Genomic DNA, 21,904 nt, shown 5'->3' with positions numbered 1-21,904 from the left:
GAGTCAGCTGTGAGTCAGTTCTGACTTGAGGGCACATAATAACAACAAACAGAATCACCGTACTGAAAAGACTTATCCAACACAGCCATTTCTGTATGAAGAATGTGACATCAGGATTGGAGGATAAGTCATTACATAATCTTTATTATACAAATGAATATGTTAGTGAAATACAAAGTTTTAAACAGTTTTACTTCATAACTTGGCCAGACTTTAAATTAGATCATTTCTTACTACCTGTTTTAGGTCATGTTCCAGAGATCCAACTCAGGCTATTGCTAATAGATTAAAAGAAATGTATGAAATATATTGTCAGCATTCCCAGCCAGATGAAGAGACCAGTAATTGTGCAAAAGGTAAGGTTTAATATTGTCTTTACTCCACTCTTTTCAGAATTGAACTCCGTGGAGCATTTTGTTTTTTTGTTTTTTTGTTTTTCTATAATTATATTTTATTAATTTTCATAAACATTTACAGAGATTTTGGGCTTCCACTCATTCATTGTTGCACTATTCTCTCTACCCTCCTCCCAGTTTGTTCTTGTCCAAATGCCACAGTGCTTGTCAAAGCCAGTTCTGATTAATCTTCTTTGTCAGTGTATCCTTTGCCATTCCCTATCACTCCTCCCTGAGAGAGACTTCACCCTGAGTCATAAGGAAAAGGGGACAGCGTATTCTCTTAGCTACTTCCTGCTGAAAAGGGACGCTGTGGGTTTCAGGGTGAAGATCTTCTCTCACTTCCCGTGGAGCATTTTGTTGGATACTTGTTGAAACATTGGGGAAGACATTTATGTCTTAAGACTAAAGACAAGAGTAGGATTACCAAGGTTTTTTCCTCCACCTTCGTAAAAGAGACATTTTAGACTGATATTCTTAGTACATTGGAGTTCTGATACTTTTTCCTTTGCAAAATTTTAAAAATTTCATTTGTAGAACAGTTAAATATAAGTATTGCGAATCTTCAGTATTTTAAGAAATAAAAGGAAGAAAAGCTATAAAGGTTTCATATCCAAAGTTAACTTGGGAATTGTTTGATATCCTGAATGGAACTAAGTAGATGGAATAACAGACTAAGTCCATGTTTCCATGTATAAAGCTCGTTTATTAAAACATAAAGAGGCAAAAAAAGGTGGATTCCTATTGGCTTATTACAGTCATCACTGTGCATAACAGTGAAGCTTCAGTTCAGCAGTCAGAACATGAAGGACTTGTAAGGGTGACCTACACCCAGTTTCTCTTTACAAGCAGAATGATTGAAGCTGTAGACAGTACATGTTTAATTCGTTTTCATATTTGTGGGATTCACAAGGGGAAAAGGAGTCAGCCTTTGTTATCCTCTCTATATATATTCTTTTGAGAAAAGATTTCTTTTCTTACATGTGATTTTTCTATTTGTGTTATTCCTACAGAAATTGCCAGCAAATACTTTCGTTTTGCAGAGATACTTTACTATAAAGTATTAGAAACAGTTATTGAGCAGGAACAGAAAAGACTGGGAGACATGGATTTATCTGTGAGTAAAATAGCCAATAAAAAGAGATTTCTTCCTGGCCTCTTGAGGAAATGATGTGTAGCTTTAAGGGAATAAGATTGGCATCAAAGCAAGTAACTTTCTGAGCTTTTTGACCTTCAGGCCTCCAGGAAGTATGTCTCCAAAAACAGGTTATGAATTCTGACTTAACAGTATCTGTGAGTAGGCAGGCTCTGTGGTCAGAGATGAAGACATTCAGTATTAAGCCTAATTGAGTTTTAAATAACTTGGGGAGATTTTATTCAGATGTTATATAGCCAGGGTAAATTGAGTGGAAGTCACATTAACATAAATATCCACTCATTCCACTTTGGCTAAGACAATCCTTTTGTCCTAAACTCTTAATTTTACTAATTGAGAAATGGAAATTATTTTTTAAACAAAGGGGTTTTGCTTTTAGTCATGTAATTTTTTAATTAAAGACACGTTTATATAAAATCTTGGATAATTACAAGAAGAAGTGAAAGTCATAATCAAACTATGCTGCTCTGAGGTTACATGTTGACTTTGAGATCAATCTTTAAGGAGAGCTGCCTTCAATCTTTAAATGACAATGGCTGCTTAATGTAAATTATTTTATAACACCTTTCTTCATCATTATTCTAAGCTTCAGGGTTTTTTTGTTTGTGGATTTTATCATTGATTTTAATATGCAGTATAATCTATCAATATGTGTTTTCACAAGTGTTTATGAATTTCTTTAGTAATATATTTTGATAACAATGAGGTTATTTAGTAAGCTAAATGTTTTATGAGAAAAAAGAGCATATACTTCTCACTAACTCAGAAAATAGAACTTCTCAAAACAACTAACTGTGAGATGCCATCCCAGCCCAGTAACAATACCAAAGTTTAATAGAGCAGCAAACAACAAATGCTGGTGAGGTTGTGGAGAAACTGTAACCTTTAGTCACTGTTGGTGGGAATGTAAAATGGTGCAACCAGTGTGGAAGCATGGTACTTTCTCAAAAAGTTGGAAATAGAAATACCATTTGACCTAGCAATTCCACCACTGGGAATATACCCTAACGAAACCAGAACTGCCACCCAAACAGATATATGCACGCCTATGTTTATTGCTGCATTGTTCACAATAGCAAAGAGATAGAAACAAGTGCCCATCAATGAACTAATAGATAGAGAAGTGGTATATTCACACAATGGAATACTACACAACACTGAAAACAAGGAACTTTAAAAATATTATACAAAATGGGTGACCCTGGAGGACATTATGCCAAGTGAAATATCTCAGTTACAAAAGGACAAATATTGCATAATACCATTGTTATAAAACAGGTCTGACATGAGGGTTGGGAGAACTAAGAAAAGAGGGGATAAATAATGAACACTGCATTGAAATAGATGGAGGAAAGAACTGTTTAAAAGGAATATATAATAAGGTATTATTGGCATGTAAACAGTCTAGAATAAGAGGTGCATAGAAACGTAGACTGGGTCAAGGGGTGGAGGGGGAAGAGATGGAGAAAATTGTGCAACAGTGAGAAAAGCTGACCTGGGGGGCTATGGAGGAAAATGTACAACAATGAATGAATGGAAATCCATGTTCTCTGTAAACTTCCGTTAACAATCTCAATTTAAAAAAAGTGTAAAAAAATAGAATATAACTTCTGTGGTATTTTTAAAACACGAATTGCATTGGGAAAGTCTGCTGTCAGAGACCTCTCCAAGATACTGAGGGGCAATGGTGTCAGTCTGGAGACTAAGGTGCGCCTGATACAGGCCATGATCTTTGCAATTACTTGCTATGCATCAGAAAGCTGGACAGTGACTAGGGATGATAGAAGGAGAGTTGATGCCTTTGAGCTTTGGTGCTGGAGAAGAGTGTTGAGTATAGCGTGGTCTGCTAGGAGAACAAACAGGTTTGTCCTGGAGAGGGTAAAGTTGGGCTGCTCCTTGGAGGCAAGGATTCTGAATCTACGTCTGACATACTGTGGACATGTTGCAAGGCGGGATCAGTCCTTGGAGGGGGACGTCATGCTTGGGAGGGTGGAGGGACAGCACAGGAGAGGAAGACCCTTGATGAGATGGATTGATTCAGTGACTGGGGTAATAGGGATAGGCGTGTCGGAGACAATAAGATTGGCAAGGGATAGAGCAGGGTTTAGGGCTATTGTACATAGGGTCACTATGAGTTGCAAGCTACTTGACGACACATAATACCACTACCGCCACCAATGGAAAAGAAAATATAATAAGCTAATGTTTCTAAATGTTAATAAATTTCCTTTTTAGGGCATTCTGGAACAGGATGCATTCCATAAATCGCTTGTGGCCTGCTGCCTTGAGGTCATCACTTTTTCTTACAAGCCTCCAGGGAATTTTCCATTTATCGCTGAAATATTTGATGTGCCACTTTACCATTTTTATAAGGTATTTTTACAAATCCGATATTGGTGAGGAAATTGTGGATGAGAAGGACTTCCTGTTGTTAGTCATTTAGTTTATGTTTAAATGGCACTATGTTCATCCTGTATTTAATAATCTCTCTTTGGGGAACAGAAGAAATGGAACAATCATAAGCACTATATAAATTTTTAATATAGCATGGAAGTCTTACTTTGTTTTAAAATATTATTCATTCTTTTCTTTATAGCTAATTAAAGCTTGTCTAGTACGATGGCTTCTGAGCCAAGGCATTTTAATAAAAGGAAGTAGTTTGCACATCACTAGCTTATTTTGTAGAGTAGCTTCTATCAGGTCGTCTACAAGCAGCTACAGTCAGACAGCCAGGACTGTACCATTCACCATACATAGATGTTTTGGTGGATATGGGTGTGGTAGGGGATATATTTCTGCATTTATATTGTGAAGCTCTGGTGTCATAGTGGTAAGAACCTGTGCTGCAATCCTGAATGCATGTGGTTCGAATTCACCAGCTGCTCTGAGGGAGGAGGGGCAGTCTCTTCCCATGTGATTGCTTGCCTCTGAAAACCCACTGGAGGGCCAGCTGGGGTTGGTTCTGACTCACCGGTACTCAACAACGACTGTAACAAAGAATATATGAGCTCTGGTGGCCTTTCGGTTAAATGCTTTGTTGCAACCCTGAAGGCATGCAATATATATATATATATGTACAATATATATGTTGTTGTTGTTTGTTGTGTGCTATCCAGTTGGAACTGACCCATAGCTGACCCTCTGGTGGGTTTTCAGAGGCATTTTAATCACGAGGAAGTAGGTTGCTCATCTTTCTCCCAAAGAGCATCTGCTGAATTTGAACTGCATGCTTTTAAGATTGCAGCGTAGCTTCTTGCCATTAGGCCACCAGAGCGCCCAACTACTCACAATAGAAAGGTAAAAAGTAATCTTAACTTTCATACCATGTTGCTGCTGTTGTTTACTGCTGAGTCAGAACTGACTCGTAGCTGACCCTCCAGTGGGTTTTCAGAGGCAGTAAATCTCACAGGAGGAGATTCCTCATAGTGTCATAGATTTGCATGTTTAGTTTTTCAGTATGAAATTTTAAGATTAATTTTTATCCTGAATTATATTGAGGATAAATGTTTTATTGAAATAATTGAAATACATTACTATATAAAGTTTATTTATAATTTGTGTGTAGAATTTAATAACTGTTACATGAACCAAAATATTTTTATCTGTTTCAGGTCATAGAAGTTTTCATTAGAGCAGAAGATGGCCTTTGTAGAGAGGTAGTAAAGCATCTTAATCAAATTGAAGAACAGATTTTAGACCATTTGGCATGGAAATCAGAGTCCCCACTGTGGGACAGAATTAGAGACAATGAAAATAGAGTTCCTACATGTGAAGAGGTTTGTGACAATTTCTTAAGATCTGTTTGTAAGAAAATACATCAATATTTAGACTACTTATAATCCCCTTTTATAGAGGATAACAAAGTGTAATTTTCTTTGAGGACAGGAGGGATACAGTTGGTTTAATCATTCTATACAAAAAAGGAAACAGGAGTCATAGAAATAATTTGGGAATACTTCAAAGTTTTGGTCAACATTAAATACTCAGTGTCCACTCTATTTTTCTGACCAAATTTCTAAACCTTGAAGTAGTAGATAATCTGATTCTCTGGATTAATCATGAAGATTAATTTATATTTAGTAAATAGTTATCAGGATTTGAATTTTCCAGAAATTTAACTTTAGCATAAAAGTGGAAAAATTGACTGCTTTTCTTTAGTTTGAAAAACTTATGAGTCAAATTTTGTTTCTTCTTGACATTATTAAGGAGCTCTGCTGGGTATTATTAATGTGTTAAGTGATTTTCTGAATATTAGCTTTTCGTGTAAACCTTTCTTTAAAGGTTATGCCACCTCAGAACCTGGAAAGAGCAGAAGATGTTTGTCTTGGTAACTCCCCTCTGACTCCCAGAAGGGTGAGTGAAATCCGTGCTGATTCTGGAGGGATTGGAAGAAGTAAGTTTGACATACATGGGGGAATGCTTTGGACAATTAAATATCTGAGAATTTAAATTTCATCTAAATTTGCTGATAAAGCTATCATAGAGCAAATTGGTGCATTACTGCACTACACAGATCACTAAAAGTAATGCTTCTAAGGAATATTCAGGAAACCAGAAACATACATGGGTTAACTTTTTTTAAAAAGAAGAGGCTAAAATACTCTATATTTAATGGGATTCCTGACTTTAAGCATTTGCACATTTTTGTTGTCTTGATTTTTTTAAAACAATTCTATACCATTATTATGGAGTGATAAAATTCTAGGTGATTTCTGTTCTAATTTCTTTTTACTCATACAAACACACACACTTATGTACACTTATATTGACAAGAAATAGTACCATTTTAAAGGATGATACTGCAAAGCTGCATAGATCATCTGCGTACAGACAGACCAGTTAATTAAGAGGACTGTGTGGCCGGACAGGTTCAGCTTTGACATCGGCTGAGATGTGCTCCAGTGACACTTGTCATTGTGAGATAGCAGTGCTGGTCTAAGCAGTGCAGAGAAAGGAAGCTTTGTCATGCACCTGCCCTACAATCAAGGCATTGCTGGGAAGATCGATCAAGTGCCGAGTTTTAGATAACATACCATCTCCAGATAGAGCCAGCTTTTAAAGAATAATTCTATAAATCCAGAGTTCTAAAAACTAGAATGCTGGTAGAAAGATATTATTGTTTATAGATTAGTGGGTTGTTGTTTTTTTAAAAAAAATTATTATAATTTTAATGATAGTGTACATGAAATTTGGATTTTTTATTCATTTATTGTTGCACATTTTCCTTCCTACTCCCCCATTTGCTGTTTTTGTTTTGTTATATATTTGTTTATAAATATAATTGGTTAGTACTGAGCGGAGCAGAAAGATCAATTTTAGAATCAGGTGTTACTCAAACTGAATGTAAACCTAATTAAGAATGATCTAATGAAAACGTCCTCATTTCTGAAAGAGCAGTTATAACAGCTCAACTGATTTTCTGATTATTATCAACTCCGACCCGTGGATCTTGGTTGTATTTCTACAGAGTGTTTTCCTTCACAAGTCTATTGATTACTATTTGGCGTTAAATTTAATTTTATATTTGTGTATTCACTTACCTGTTTTCCTGAAGCATCATACCACGTGGTCCTGTGGATGGCCATTTAGCTCAGCTAGTCAGAGCATGATGCTGTTTTCCTGAGAGCTTGTAATATCTTCTGACAAAACATATTAGATCATAGCAGTCATAATGCATTCTTTATTACTGTGTAGCTTTGTATTAACTATATGATGATTGGATTGAATCAAAACCAATACCTATCCTTTTTAAAGAACAGTGTTGGGTTTTAGTAATTTTGTATATGCAGAAAATGACAACAAAGATGAATGTGTATGTCTAAGACTTGGAGAAACTGCTCCCAGGTCATACCACGTAGTACCATCACATCTTCTTCTCGAGAGGTGACTATCTTCAGTGACATTACTTCTTATTTTACAAAATAGAGTTTAGCCTGATACATAAAAAGAGAATTATTTCAGGGAGCTCAGGTGGCCTAGTGGCAAGACGCTGCACTGCAATCCCAGAGGTACACGGTTCAAATCCACCAGATGCTCTGCTGGAGAAGGAGGGGGCAATCTCCTCCTGTACCAGTCAGATCTGATTTGACAGTACACGTAAAAATAATACAATAAAAATTTTAAAAAAAGAAAAAAGAATAATTTCTTAATTTCCCCCAAATCATCAGTAGTAATAGTTGATAGTTGAAGCCTGTAGTAGTTGAAGCCAAATTTACTTTGATTTATGCAAAGGTGGAGTTAAGTAATGAGGGACAAAAAACTCTTTGTTACTTTTGCTCTTACCCATGTTCAGCTGAATTTTCTTTAGCTGAAAACAGCTATGATGTAACTCTTATAATTTGTCTTTTAAATTGTGAAGTATAAAAAAAAAAAATTGTGAATTATCCAAAAACACTAAATTAGTTTTGATGGTAATAGTTCAAATAGAAGCTAGTTCTTCAATTTCCTTGGCTTAAAAGTTTGGGTTTTTTTTGTTTTGTCCCCAGACATAACATCCCCAGCCACCTTATATGACAGGTATAATTCCCCAACAGCCAGCACTACCAGAAGGAGGCTATTTGTTGACAGTGATAACCCCTCTGAGGGAGGGACCCCTGGCCGGATTCCCCCACAGCCTGTGGTCAACGCTGTCCCAGTGCAGAATGTGTCTGGGGAGGCTGTTTCTGTCACACCAGTTCCTGGACAGACATTGGTCACCATGGCCACAGCCACTGTCACAGCCAACAACGGACAAACAGTGACCATTCCTGTACAAGGTAAGGATAGCAGAGTTGGATACTGAATTCCTTTCTTATGACATCTAGTGAAAAGACCTTATAGATCAGAGGAATATTGATTGGAACACTGTAAGAGTAAAGATGTTTGTTGTTGTTTATATATGCTGTCAGGTCGCTTGGGACTTATAGCAACCCTGTGTACGACAGCCTTAAACCCTGCTTTATCCTGTGCCAATTTATTGTCTCTGACACTCCTTCCCTTGTTACCCCAGTCACTCAATCAGTCCATCTCACTGAAGGTCTCCTCTCCTGTCCCTCCACCCTCCCAAGTATGACATCCTTCTTCAAGGACTGGTCCCTCTTTGCAACATGTCCAGAGTATGTCAGACGAAATATCAGAATCCTTGCCTCCAAGGAGCAGCCTGATTTTACCCTTTCCAGCACAAACTTGTTTGTTCTTTTAGCCGTCCATGGTCTGTTCAGTACTCCAGCAGCACAGCTCAAAGGCGTCAATGCTCCTTCTGTCATCCCTAGTCATGGTCCAGCTTTCTGACGCATAGCAAGTAATTGCAAAGACTATGGCCTGGATCAGGTTGCTTTTCAGTACTTTGGGGAGGTCTCTGACAGCAGACTTTCCCAAAGCAATTAGTCTTTTAATTTCCTGGCTGCTGGTACTTGTATTTTATTGATAATGCAGAAACATTTGACTCTGTGGATCTTAAAAAATTATAGCTAACATTTAGAAGAATGGAAATCTGAAAATGCTTAATTGTGCTTATGGAAAACCTATCCATAGACCCAGAAGACCAGTTATCCAAATTACATAGTTTAAAATCAGAAAAGGTATACGACAGGATTGTATTCATTAAGAAGCTGGACTATATGAGGAACAATATTGCATCAGGATTTGAGGAAGATGCATCAGCAGCTTGTGTTATGCAAATGACACAACCTTGGTTATGGAAAGTGAGGCTTGAGGCACTTGCTGCAGAAGATCAAAGATTACAGCCTTCAATATGGGTTCCATCGCAAGGAAACAAAAGTCTTTACCACTGGACCAATAGGCAACATCATGATAGACGTAGACAAGACTAAGTGTCAGTGATTTCATTTTATTGGATCCACAATCAACACCCATGGTAGCAGCAGTGAAGAAATCAAAAGTTGTGTTGCTTGGAGAAGTTTGCTAGTAAGGAGCTCTCCAAAATTCTAAAGAGCAAGGATGTCAGTGTAAAGATGAAAATGCACCTGAGCCAGGCCATGGGATTTTCAGTTCCTTCCTTTGCATCTGAAAAGTGGACAATATGAATGAATAAAGAAGTCTGACAAAGAATCATGCCTTTGAATTATGGTGTTGGCCAAGAGTACTGAATGGACTGCTAAACGAACAAACCAATATTTTTGGGGTTTTTTTTAAAGTATAATTTTGGTTTTCTTTTCAGATGAGTTTTTTTTCTTGAGCCTTTAAGGAATCCAATCCTTCCATGGGCTTTGGTGGTGGCCATGCGGCAGCACCTACAGGTCTAAACCTGGGTGGAGGTGTTCTGTCCTTCGGGCTTTACGAGGACGGTTCCTCACCACCTTGCTGTCCACGGCACAACCCACACAGTTGTGTAGTGTCACAAGGAGCTTGGGAAGTACATATGCGTCGAAAACACTCACTTCAGAAATGTCCCTGATGGCAGCTGCTTCTATTATATTTTGAATTATGAACTTGTTAATTGCCTTGTCTTTGGGCACGCACCGGGCGCAGTTCACGTAGTGAATAGGCTGCATGTGGCCATGGTCCTTTTTTGGCACGAGTGTTGTTTCTTCTTTTCTCTGTCATCTTGGAAGCGAGGGCCTGAGAAAGGAAAACCAATTACGTTTTGAATAAGTGGAGCCAGAGTGCTCCTTAGAGGCAAGGATGGTGAACACTTTGTCTCAGTGACTTTGGGCTTAATTTAAGGAGGAACAGTCCTTAGAGACAGCACTCCGGGAAGAGTGAGTGAAAGAGAGGAGAACTCCACATGATGGATTGCCAGTGACTGCTGCAGTGGGCTTGAGCAGAACAGAGGTCATGAGCATGGCACAGGCTTCGGATACAAGTCTTTTGTTCATAGGTCACTATGAGTTGTAGTCGACTTGATAATACCTAACAATAGAAAAGAAAAAAAACAAGAGTAAAGATTGCAAACTCTTCCTAGAGAACCTAGTAAAATGTTACCAGCATTTTTGTTGTGTTTACTTTTTCCTTCCTTCGTGTGTAACAAACTTTAGGTATTGCCAATGAAAATGGAGGGATAACATTCTTCCCCGTCCAAGTGAATGTTGGAGGGCAGGCCCAAGCCGTGACTGGTTCACTTCAGCCCCTCAGCGCTCAGGCCCTGACTGGAAGTCTGAGCTCTCAACAGGTGACAGGATCAGCTTTGCAGGTTCCAGGTCAGATGGCCATTCAACAGATTTCCCCAGGTGGCCCTCAGCAGAAACCAGGACGACCTTTAAGCGGCAGCAGTGTTAGACCCAGGAAGACCAGTTCTTTATCACTTTTCTTTAGAAAGGTAATCTGTCCTGTACTGTTATCAGAGGGTGAGCTTGGGGTACTGTGAGTTTTAAATAAAGACATTTCACACTTGATCTGCCTACTAGGTATACCACTTAGCCGCCGTCCGCCTGCGGGATCTTTGCACTAAGCTAGATATTTCAGATGAACTGAGGAAAAAAATCTGGACCTGCTTTGAATTCTCCATAGTTCAGTGTCCTGAACTTATGATGGACAGACATCTGGACCAGCTGTTAATGTGTGCCATTTATGTGATGGCAAAGGTGAGTATGCCAAGGAAAAGAGTATCAGACAGACAGAGTCCAGACAGAGTCTACTTTGATACTTCTTAAACAGTTTTAACAGTAATATTGAGATATAGTTCATATACCATGTAATTGACTCAGGCAATATGTACAGTTCAGGGTTTTTTCAAGAATGTTCTCAATTATGTGCGGTCATCCCACAATGTTAGGACATTTTCATCACCACCAAAAGAAGGCTGTATACCCTTCTGTTGTCACATGTGACAGAATCCCACCTAAATCCCAAGCAACCCCTAGTCTGCTGTCTGCCACTGTAGATTTACTTAACCTGGACAGTTCATATAAAGGAAGTCATAAAATAGACAATCTTTTATGATGACAGTAATCTTTTACAAACTCATGCATGTTCTAGCATGTGTCGATATTTCAGTCCTTTTACTGCTGAATAATTTTCCGTTGCGTGGCTATTAGTAGGGAGCTCTGGTACCCAACTGGTAAGGAGCTGTGCTGCCATCCCAAAGGCACCGTTCAAATCCACCAGCTGCTCCTCAGGAGAAGAATGGGCTTTCTCCTCCCAGGCGATTAAACAGCCTCTGAAAACTCACCGGAAGATCAGCTATGGGTTGTTTCCAACTTGACAGTATACAGCAATAACAACAATGGCCTTTTGAAACTTGGATATACTTGCTTCTGTGAAAGACTCACATTAGTACCTGTTTTCACTAACTCAAAAGAAGTCTGAAGAGGGTTTTCAACTTTTCTGGGGAAAGACCAGAAACAAAACTAGCATTCAGCAATTATTTTGTAAGAAGCTATTACCATGAGTGGTGTTACTTAGTTCGTTCCTAAGACTGCTTATACCCTGCTTCTCACCATTATGTTAGCTTGGAAGTGTGTCTGTGAGCCTATATATGAGTGTTAAGTTTTTGTTATTTGGTATTCTATTTTGGGGTGATCTTCTGACTCTGAAATCTATTGCAGTGACCACACAGTTTCACAGAACTAGACTCACAGCTATGGAGTTTATTACAGAAGGGAACAGGTTACAATTCAGGCTGGCAGCAGGATATAGTTCTTAAGTCCAGATAGCTTCTTAAGGTAGTTGCCAGCCCTTTGACCTTTAGCATCATGGCTTAGGTCAATATTAAAAAGTTTCCTTTCCAAATATCCCAAAAAAAAAATAAAAAAAAATAAGTTTCCTTAGTTCTGCCAGTTACAGTGTCTTCCATCATTCCTACAGTAAATTTGGCTGAAAGACCCTGGCGCTGGTCCCATGAGGCAGCAGTCAGTCCCAAGTCAACTGTTTGCTGCTGTTCACGTGTAGGTCTTGTTCTGAGTGGCACAGGACTCTGGCTCCAAGGCACATATGCTGCACTCTCTACTTCCTGTTTCTTCACTAGTGCAATTCCTACCTTAACTGCTAAATCTCCTCAGTTTAACTTGATAGGACTGGAAAAACTAATGTCATTATGTTTATATACACCCTATTGTAAGCTCCCACTCACTTACATAGTGGAAGTCTGAGTGGATGGCTAGAAAAGCCATTCTGAACAGGAAACCCTCGACCATCACAAATGTAAACCACATTGAAGGCTGTGGTCTTGGATGATTTTGTAAGTCCTTCAGCTCTTTTCCCCTTTCTGCAAGCATGGCTGGGCCATCTGCAGAAAGCAAGTTGTTGATCAGTCTTCCTCCAGTCTTGATGCCACATTCTTCATGTAATCCAACTTGTCAAATTATTTGTTTCACCTACAGATTGAATAGGCATGGAGAAAGGGTATAATCCTGATATACACTTTTCTTGATTTTAAATCATGCATTGTCCTGTTGTTTTATTTGGACAGTTGTTTCTTGATCTATATATATAAGTTTTACTTTTTATTTTCTGTGTCTCATGTCTTTTTTTGGTTTTTTTATGCCTTCATTGCTTTCTTTTCCATTAATTGGAAATTTTATAGTATCATTTTGTAATGTCTTTTGTTTTTTGCCACTGATTTCCTTAGAGGAGGTTTAGAATGTATGTCTTTTCAGAATCCACTTCCGGTGGTATACTAACTCTAATAAAACTCAGAAACCTTGCTTTTTAATAGTTTTATTCAGCTCTTCATCTTTTTACATTATGATTGTGCTCACCAGTCTATGCCAGTAAATTTGGAGGGTATTTCTCTGGCTGGCGGACTGGGAGAGATCCTTATTTGTCCTCATTCCCAAGAAAGGTGATCCGACAGAATGTGGAAATTATAAAAAATATCATGAATATCTCATTCAAGAAAAATAGTGTTGAAGAGCATTCAAAAGTGGCCATATCAGTAAAAATAAATAAAGAAAGAAAGAAAGAAAGAAGTGACCAGACCATATATTCACAAGGAACTAACAGTAGTACTAGCTGGGTTTAGAAAAGGCTGTGGCACCAGGGATATTATTGCTTTATATCAGATGGATCCTGGCTGAAAACAGAATATTAGAAGAATGTGCATTTTATTGACTATGCAAAGGCATTTGACTGCATGGATCATGACAAATTATGGCTCACATTGAGAAGAATGGGAATCCCAGTACACTTAATTCTGCTTATACACAATCTATAACTAGATCGAGAAGCTGTTGTGCAACAGAGCAAGGGCAGACTGCATGTTTTAAGATCAGGAAGGGTGTGCGTCAGGGTTGTATCCTTTCTCCACACCGGTTTAACCTATATGCTGAGCAATGGAGATACTGTTATCTTAATTTGGGATCCTTGTAAATAAAAAGTTGCTTTTCTCCTGCTGTTTTCCAAGACATTCTCCCTATCAGCAGCAGCACACATCTCATTATAGTGTGACTCTTTCTGGGATTTCTGAATTTCTCTTACTTGGAATTTGTTGTGCTTCACAGATGGGTACATTCTATTTCCTAATAAATTAAAGATGCTTTCAGTCATTCTTTCCTATCACTCCTTTCTCTTCTGCTTCCGGTACTGTACCATTTTGTTTATTTGGTTTCTTAGGGTCAAACGCATTTCTCAGGGGCACCATTCATTTTTCATTTTTACCCTCTCCTTTTCGGGTCATTTAATCACCATCACTCTTTTCCAGCTTCATTTTCTTCCTTCTACGTCACAAGAAATTATGTTGAGTCTCTCTAGTGGACATCAGTTATTGTTAGTTTCAACTCCAGAATTTCTGTGCACTTTTAAAAATACTCTTAATTGATATTCTGTATGATGTAACAGTATCATTATACCTGTTTTTGGTCATTTTCATTTAGTTCTTTGAGTACGCATCTATAAAGTTGTTCAATCTACCGTCTAAAGGTAGGTGTGTCAGAGACAGTGACATTGGCTCAAGACAGGGCAGGGTTCAGAGCTTTTGTACATAGGGTCACTATGAGTTGCAATCAAGTTGATGGCACATAACAACATAGGGCCATTACAGATACTTTCAACTGTTGTGTTTTTTAACAAAACATTTTTCACTGTTCTCACTTGATAAGGGATCCACAGTTCCTTGTGCTATTTTTCTAGGAGGAAATCTCTAAAAAACACTTTTATTCTTTGCCAGGTCACAAAAGAAGACCAGTCTTTCCAGAATATTATGCGATGTTATAGGACTCAGCCACAGGCCCGGAGCCAGGTAAGCCACTGTGTCATGGTTGAAAATTCATGCACGTTACAAAAATTAACCACTATGTTATCTTTTCTCCAGGATAAGTAAGTCTTCTTTAATTGTCCTTAATCATCGGCAGACAGCCTCACATGTTGGTTAACTTGGATGTCATCTTTCCTCTAAAGACAACTTTGTATGATACTTGACTGCCTTTTTAATTCAAGAACTGTGCATGAATGTATGAAGCTGTTTGGGTTTCATAGTACCTTTCAGGGAGTTCTAATGGCCTAGTGGGTAAGGAGTTTCATTGCCAACCTCCAGTCACCCAGTTCAAATCCAGCAGCTGCTCTTTGGGAAAACAATGGGCATTCTCCTTCTGTGAATTTTATTGCTTCTACACACACACACTTGAGGGTCATCTGTGAGTCAGTGTTGACTCGATGGTACAGAACATCAACAACATAGCACCTTTTGGTCTCTGACTTTAGTTCATGGTTATTATTTCTGCCAGGTTCTGGTGTGACACAAATGGTTTGTGCACAACTACTAACCTAAAGGTTGACAGTTTCAACCCACCCAGCGGCCCAGGAGGAGGAAAGGCCTGATGAGCTGTAGCCAAGAAAGCCATTCTCTTGTCACATGCAGGGCTGCCCTGAGGTGGGGCCGGCTAACTGGCTGTGCACCTTGGTTGTATGTCTGGTCAGTTTTTACTGCGGCTGCTTTATCATTTTAGACAGCAATTGGAATTTCAAACCAGCCAAGCCCTGATTTAAATTCTGCATCAGATACATAATGGCGATATGAATATGTTTACATATGGTAAACATAGGAGTGGTAAACTACCTAGGATTGTTGTGAGAATGAAATAACATGTGTCAAGGCTCTGTAATTTAGCTTCTGTCCCCTTCTGCCTGTGTCATTAAAGGTATACAGAAGTGTTCTGATAAAAGGAAAGAGACGACGATATTCAGGGAGCAGTGATAGCAGAAGCCATCAAAATTCTCCGACAGAATTAAACAAAGAGAGAAGTAAGCGCGATGTATATGAATGTCTTCCAGAACAAAAGCAGGGTGGTTTTCCTTCGGAGACCTAGAGACGAAAGATTACTAAATGAAAATGCTACTAAACTACAAAACTATTTCACTAGCCAAGGAATTGTTGAAGCAGTACTTTGCTGACCTTAAGTTTCTAGAAAGGTCTGGCCTATCAGCCATTCCTGATTTCTGGCTTGACCCACTTGGTGCTGGGCTCAGGGCTTCGATATTAACAGAAATGACTTTGTTCGTGCTACTTCTGTGGCACAGGGCTGGATGTTATTTCTTTGCTTTGCTTCTCTGCTAGCTTGTTGGCAAGAATCCAGTTTTCTCTCATTAGACTGGTACAGGTTTCTGTTCTTTTCTGTATTGGATTTTCTTGAGCACAGTCTGCTTTCGTGTTCTTCTTAGTTAACACCTTTGTTCTGTCACCATAGACAGCAGAGACTCCAGTCCTGTCATGAGGTCAAACAGCACCCTGCCAGTCCCACAGCCTAGCAGTGCCCCTCCCACCCCCACGCGGCTCCCAGGCACCAACAGTGACGTGGAAGAGGAAGAGAGAGGAGACCTCATTCAGTTTTATAACAACATCTACATAAAACAAATGAGAACATTTGCTATTAAATACTCACAGGCAAACACAGTAAGTCTGTCTGGTGGGGATAATTCATACTTATTTATTTTTGAGTGGTTTCATTTATAAACTAGTTTTACAAGCAATTTTGTTAAATAAGATTAAGGAAGACTAACAATTAATTTGCCAGAAATAATTTATTATCATAAAGAAAGCAGTAGTGAAAAAAAAAAAAAGAAAGCAGTAGTGAGAAGAAGGTGCTATTTGGATTCACTAAAAACACAACAGTACAATGAGCTGATGCATGGGTTCGGATGGCCCAAGAGCGGTAACCTTACAGATTAATGAACTTTCTATGTAATTAGGTTCCTCATATTTAAGATGGGATTACAAGTATTTCCTAGTTTAATTTTATAGGTTGTTGTGAAGCTTAAATAGCATATCACATGTAACTATGTTTTAAAGTAGTGATATTTTAAAATATTTTAATATTTTTAATGTTGTTTATTATCCATAGTGGCTTGTTATACCTCTTCATTGTTTCAGCAGAAGAGATTGTTTTCCATAAAAATACCTCCATGAAAACTTGAGTTTAGCTTTTTGAGAATTACCGATTTTTCTTAATAGATGGATGCTCCCCCACTTTCACCTTATCCATTTATAAGAACAAGTTCTCCCCGCCGAGTCCAGCTGTCTCCAAACCATTCTATCTACATTTCTCCAATCAAAAGTGAAACAATGCTTACTCCTCAAGAAAAGCTCTTCTATTGCTTCAGCAACAGTCCTTCAAAGGTGAGTCTAACATAAGCTATCGTTTCTACTAAGCCCACAAAACCCAAGACCCTGTAAATAGGGTTTATGCTAAACTGGAGGCACTAACTAGAAGGCTAAAATTAACTGCTAATGAAAAGCGTTGGAAGGAGGAGTGGCATCCACTTCCGTAATAGCTTGCCTCCGGAAACCCTATGAACCTGGAGAGAGGACAAAAGTCACACAAGCATTGAGGACTCTCCTTCATAGGGTCGCTATGAGTTGCCTACAACTCGACAGCACTTAACATCAACATAGGGAGAGATCCCTTGGCCCAGTGGACAGAAAGCGATGCCACCAAGCCAAAGGTGGGTGACTTTTAATCTGTAGCCCTCGGGCCTTTCATTGTTTTTGTTCAGACATTCCTCTAGGTCGTATAGCCCTGGTGTGTCCACTGGCCGTACAGCGGTCACTTGTGGTTGCTGTGAGGCTGAACACTGTGACACTGATGTGTCAAATGCGCTAATGGTTGGTTTCCCAGTGAGGACAGTGTGAGGTGGAGCTCCCAAATGAAACAAGCTTGGAAGCAGGAGCGGCATCCACTTCCATAATAGCTTGTCTCCGGAAACCCTATGAACCTGAAGAGACGATGAGAGACACACAAGCGTTAAGGACTCTCCTTCATAGGGTCGCTATGCATCACCTGTGACGCGACAGCACTCAACAACAACAATGAAAAGTGATCAGAGAAACCAATTTTATTTCATTTAGAATAGGATTTGGGTTTGGAAATGGGGTAAAGGATTAGCATTTTTATTTTTACCTTTCCTATGTGCATATTTTAATCATTTCTGTTAGGGAAATAAAATCTGGATCCTGTAAAAGATTAACTGTACCTCTTTCTGGAAGAGCACTATCCTCTTAAGCTCTGCCAAAGGGTGACACAGCCATTTTGTACAGTGCAGGATGGTAATAAATAGTATGATTACTTAATTTGCCCAAGTCTGCATGGAAGCATCTACCTCATTGAGATGAGGAAGGGTGGTTGTACCAAGCTCTAATGGATAAACTTAACAAGGCGTAGAAGAACACGCAGAAAGCAGATGATCTAAAAATGAAATTATGTCCTTGAATCAGTAATAGAAGATCACTGGGAGGCATATGCCATGTTAAGGAGTAGAATCTGATCTTGAAGAGGCCCTTCCATGATTAGATTTGTAAAGTATAAAGACTGGTTGAAAATAAATACATACCTACCTAATGGTTGGCCTAGACTCTTAAGAATAAACAAAACCCAGAAAATAGTATCACAGATATTCCAGGTTAAAGGAAACTGTAGATATCTTAATGCAGTGCACAATCTCAGCCTAAATCCGCCACAGAAAAACAGATCTAAAGCAAATTTTTGGCAGGAACAACTTGGAAAATTTGTGCAGGTACGTGTACTATTATCTAACATGATGTTTAATTTTCTTGGTATACCAGGCTATTGAGGTATAAAGATGTCAGCAAATTTAAATGCTACAGCTTAAAGGGCAGACAAAAATGTATATAAGAAAATTGATAAAGCACAGATGGTAAAATAGTGATGCATCAGTGTTCAATGTACTCTTTTAGTATCTGTGGGTTTGAAATACTTCAAAATAAAAAGCATCAAAAACGTGTTAGAAAATATAAAAGGAAAAACCTTACATAGTAAGTGGCATATCAGTGCCTTGGAATAAACTTAAATTTTGTTAGCAAATTATTTAACTTGAATTATATGAGAAATATTCATATTTCTTTTTCCAGTGGAGCAGCTGGTAGTCAAACTGCCTGCCTTTGGGTTGGAAACACAACTCCTTAGAACTTGGCCACAAGAACTTCTTCAAGAGGAACTGGCCTAGTAGCAGAAAGCTGCGCTGCAATCCCAAAGGCTGCAGTTCGAGGCCACCAGCTGCTCTGCGGGAAAAGGATGGACAGTCTCCTCCTCCCATGTGATTAGTTACCTCAGAAAACCTGCCAGAGGGTCAGGTATAGGTTGGTTCCAACTGGACAGTACACAACAATAACAATACCAATACACCTATCAGGAGCTTTGGTACCTGGTGGTAAGAAGCTGGACCGCAATCCCAAAGGTGTGTGTTTTGAATCCACCAGCTGCTCTGTGGGTGAAGGATGGGCAACCTCCTCCCATGTGATTAACTGCCCCTAGAAAGCCTTTTTGGGTGAACTCAACAACACACAACAACAGCAATAATACACCTAGACTGGGAAGCTGCTGTCCAAACAGAACAAGGGAACACTACAACATTCAAAGGAGTTGAAAATTAAGGAGTGTGTCAAGAATATATCCTTTCTCCATACCTTTTCAATCTATATGTGGAAAAGATCATTTGGGAGGCTGGACTTCATGAAGAATGTGGCATCAGGATTAGAGACTCAGCCACAATCTGTATTATGCAGAGGACACAACCTTGCTCAATGAAATTGAGGACAACCTAAAGCATTTTTGCTGCAGAATGTCAAGGACTACAGCCTTCAATATGGATTATATTATATGGAGAAAATTAAGATCCTGAATCAAAGACACTGATAGGCAGTATCACAAGAGATGCAGAAAAGAATGACATTGGTTTTGTTTTTTGTTAATTTTATTACTTTTTGTGTATCTACCGTCAAATCAGATCCGACTAGTACAGGAGGAGATTGTCCCCCCCTTTACCAGCAGAGCATCTGGTGGATTTGAACCACATGCCTCTGGCATTGCAGTTCACCTTCTTGCCACTAGGCCACCAGAGCTCCCTAAGAATGACATTGTTAAGGATTTAATCTTGCTCAGATCCACAACTGCCACCCTTGGCACCAGGAGTCAAGAAATGAAAAGATGAGTTGCTTTAGGAAAGTCCCCTGTCAGGGACCTCTCCAGAGTGCTAAAGGGCAGCGTTGGCAGTCTAGAGACTTAACATGTGGCTGATCCAGGCCACTGCCTGGTCTTTGTTACATGTCAGAGAACTAGACAATGGCCAAGGCTGATAGGGGATGAACTGATGCTTTTGAGTTGTGCTGGAGAAGAGTATTGAACCATGGACTGCCAAGAAACTAGGTTTGTCCTGGAGAGGGTTAAACCAGGTTGCTCCTTGGCAAGGATTTTGAAGCTCCATGTCACATACGCTGGGCATATTGCCAGGGGGAAGCAGTCCTTGGAGAAGGATATCATGCCTGGTAGGTCAGTGCAGGAGAGGAAGACCTGAGATGAGCTGGATTGACTGACAGGGTGACTGGCAATTGAGTCAGGTGTTGGAGCCCCTGAGGTTGGCTCAGGATAGTGCAAGAGTCAGAGCCTTTATTCATTGGGTCACTAGGAGTTGCAGTCGACTCAGCGGCACATAACAAACAATGCACTGAAAACCCCCTGGTGGTGCAGCAGTTAAGCACTTGGATGCTAACCAAAATACCTCGCAATATGCATTAGCATTTTAAAGGTTTTTTATGTTTTGTTTTCTCCATTTTAGAGACTGAGAGAAATTAACAGTATGATACGGACAGGTGAAACTCCCACCAAAAAGAGAGGGTTTCTTTTGGAAGATGGAAGTGAATCACCTGCAAAAAGAATTTGCCCAGAAAATCACTCTGCTTTATTACGTCGTCTCCAAGATGTAGCTAATGACCGAGGTTCCCACTGAGGTTAGTCTCCTGCGTTGGAACTGTCTTTCATAAACTATGTAGCAGCAAAATTTAAAGCACATTAGATTCTCGAGCTCTTTCTCTTAACTGAGCCAAGCAACTAATGTCTGTCTGAAGCATGACAGGAAGTTTGCGTGAGATTCTGAACTTCAATATCTTTAACAATATTTTTATTTACCTTTTCCCTTATCATCAAGGCTACTTAGAATCCACACCTGGATTTTTAACAGTTTGGCAAAACTTTTTAAAAGCAATGCAGAGAATAAAGCATGCTCTAATATGTATATTAGAAGTTGCTGTGTGACAGACTCCAATAGACAGACTGTGTTTCAAATTCATTCCTACCTATTTTGGGTCAGCTCTGGTCCTCATGAAAAGCAAAACAAAACCAGAGTATTTTGTCTTCCATCATTTTGTGGGAGTGTGAGCTATCTGCATTTCTAAGACAGACAGACCAGGGGAGAGAGCTCAGATTCAGTGGTTCTAGGTCACTGGCACCATTTCCCATTCGGTGTGTATTTCTCTAACAAGAGTGATGCAGTGTGAAAGGTGCTTGCTTGTGCAATGTCTCAGTGAACATGTATATGAAGTGGCACTTTAAGATTGTAAAAAGCATGATTTTTAAAATCCAGATTTTGCTGTATATTTGTGATGGCACTTTCTACAATGTAAATTTTATTAAGTATAAAACTTCTAGGGTAAACATTCAGTATCTTCTTTTATCATTTTCTACTTTTTTAAAATTTAAGGTTAAAGCTCCAGTAGCCACTTTTTGGGCACATATTTGAAAATTCCCCAGCTTTTTGTTGCCATGATATAGAGATCACCTGGCTAAGTAAAGATTTCACATTGAGTAAATTAAGAGTATGAATCAGAAAAATTATGATCTCTTCCTTTAGGAAGGAGTTATCCAAAAGACATGTTGAGGTAATGGACTGTAAGATATCTTTGGGTATGTTCCTGGAAGTTTTGGGTGGGGGAAGATTGGAAAATTTAGGTTTCCCTTAGTGCATAGTACGATTTATACAAATTAGAGAATGTTATTTAACAGATATTAAATGATCTGTATATACCTTTATTAATCATTCTTATTCCCAGCAGTTTTAAAGTTGAATTAATAATCTTATTAGGGAGAACATTCAATAGCAAATTGAATCAGTATAAGCAAAGGCTACTAGGTAACACTTTATACTGTTGAGTAAGAAGTGTTCTACAGAAGTATGTATGAAAAGTCTTGAATTA

The 21,904-nt window shown here is 38.9% G+C and overlaps 1 protein-coding gene across 2 annotated transcripts in view; it reads left to right on the top strand.

Moving 5' to 3' along the window:
- Window positions 1-20,661, top strand: part of RBL2 (retinoblastoma-like 2 (p130)) — a 46,416-nt gene extending 25,755 nt beyond the window's left edge. Inside the window, exons 10-22 of one of the 2 annotated variants that reach the window (XR_438972.1) lie at window positions 247-356; window positions 1,409-1,512; window positions 3,787-3,924; window positions 5,163-5,327; window positions 5,833-5,944; window positions 8,037-8,306; window positions 10,527-10,807; window positions 10,896-11,072; window positions 14,594-14,665; window positions 15,564-15,666; window positions 16,110-16,323; window positions 16,874-17,038; window positions 20,491-20,661. Coding sequence is in view for 1 of the 2 variants with exons in the window: in XM_006897098.1 (XP_006897160.1) it covers window positions 247-356; window positions 1,409-1,512; window positions 3,787-3,924; window positions 5,163-5,327; window positions 5,833-5,944; window positions 8,037-8,306; window positions 10,527-10,807; window positions 10,896-11,072; window positions 14,594-14,665; window positions 15,564-15,666; window positions 16,110-16,315; window positions 16,874-17,038; window positions 20,491-20,661 (2,074 nt within the window). In the remaining variant the exon portion in view is untranslated. The remainder of the gene's footprint in view (window positions 1-246; window positions 357-1,408; window positions 1,513-3,786; window positions 3,925-5,162; window positions 5,328-5,832; window positions 5,945-8,036; window positions 8,307-10,526; window positions 10,808-10,895; window positions 11,073-14,593; window positions 14,666-15,563; window positions 15,667-16,109; window positions 16,324-16,873; window positions 17,039-20,490) is intronic. The other variant, XM_006897098.1, reaches the window with a different exon arrangement.
- Window positions 20,662-21,904: the final 1,243 nt, after the last annotated feature.

Source organism: Elephantulus edwardii, unplaced genomic scaffold (genome assembly GCF_000299155.1).
Source record: "Elephantulus edwardii isolate Elephantulus edwardi_28Jun2011 unplaced genomic scaffold, EleEdw1.0 scaffold00201, whole genome shotgun sequence".
NCBI lineage: Eukaryota > Metazoa > Chordata > Mammalia > Macroscelidea > Macroscelididae > Elephantulus > Elephantulus edwardii.
The sequence above is the reverse complement of the archived record's forward strand: the minus strand, read 5'-3'. Positions and strand labels throughout refer to the sequence as shown.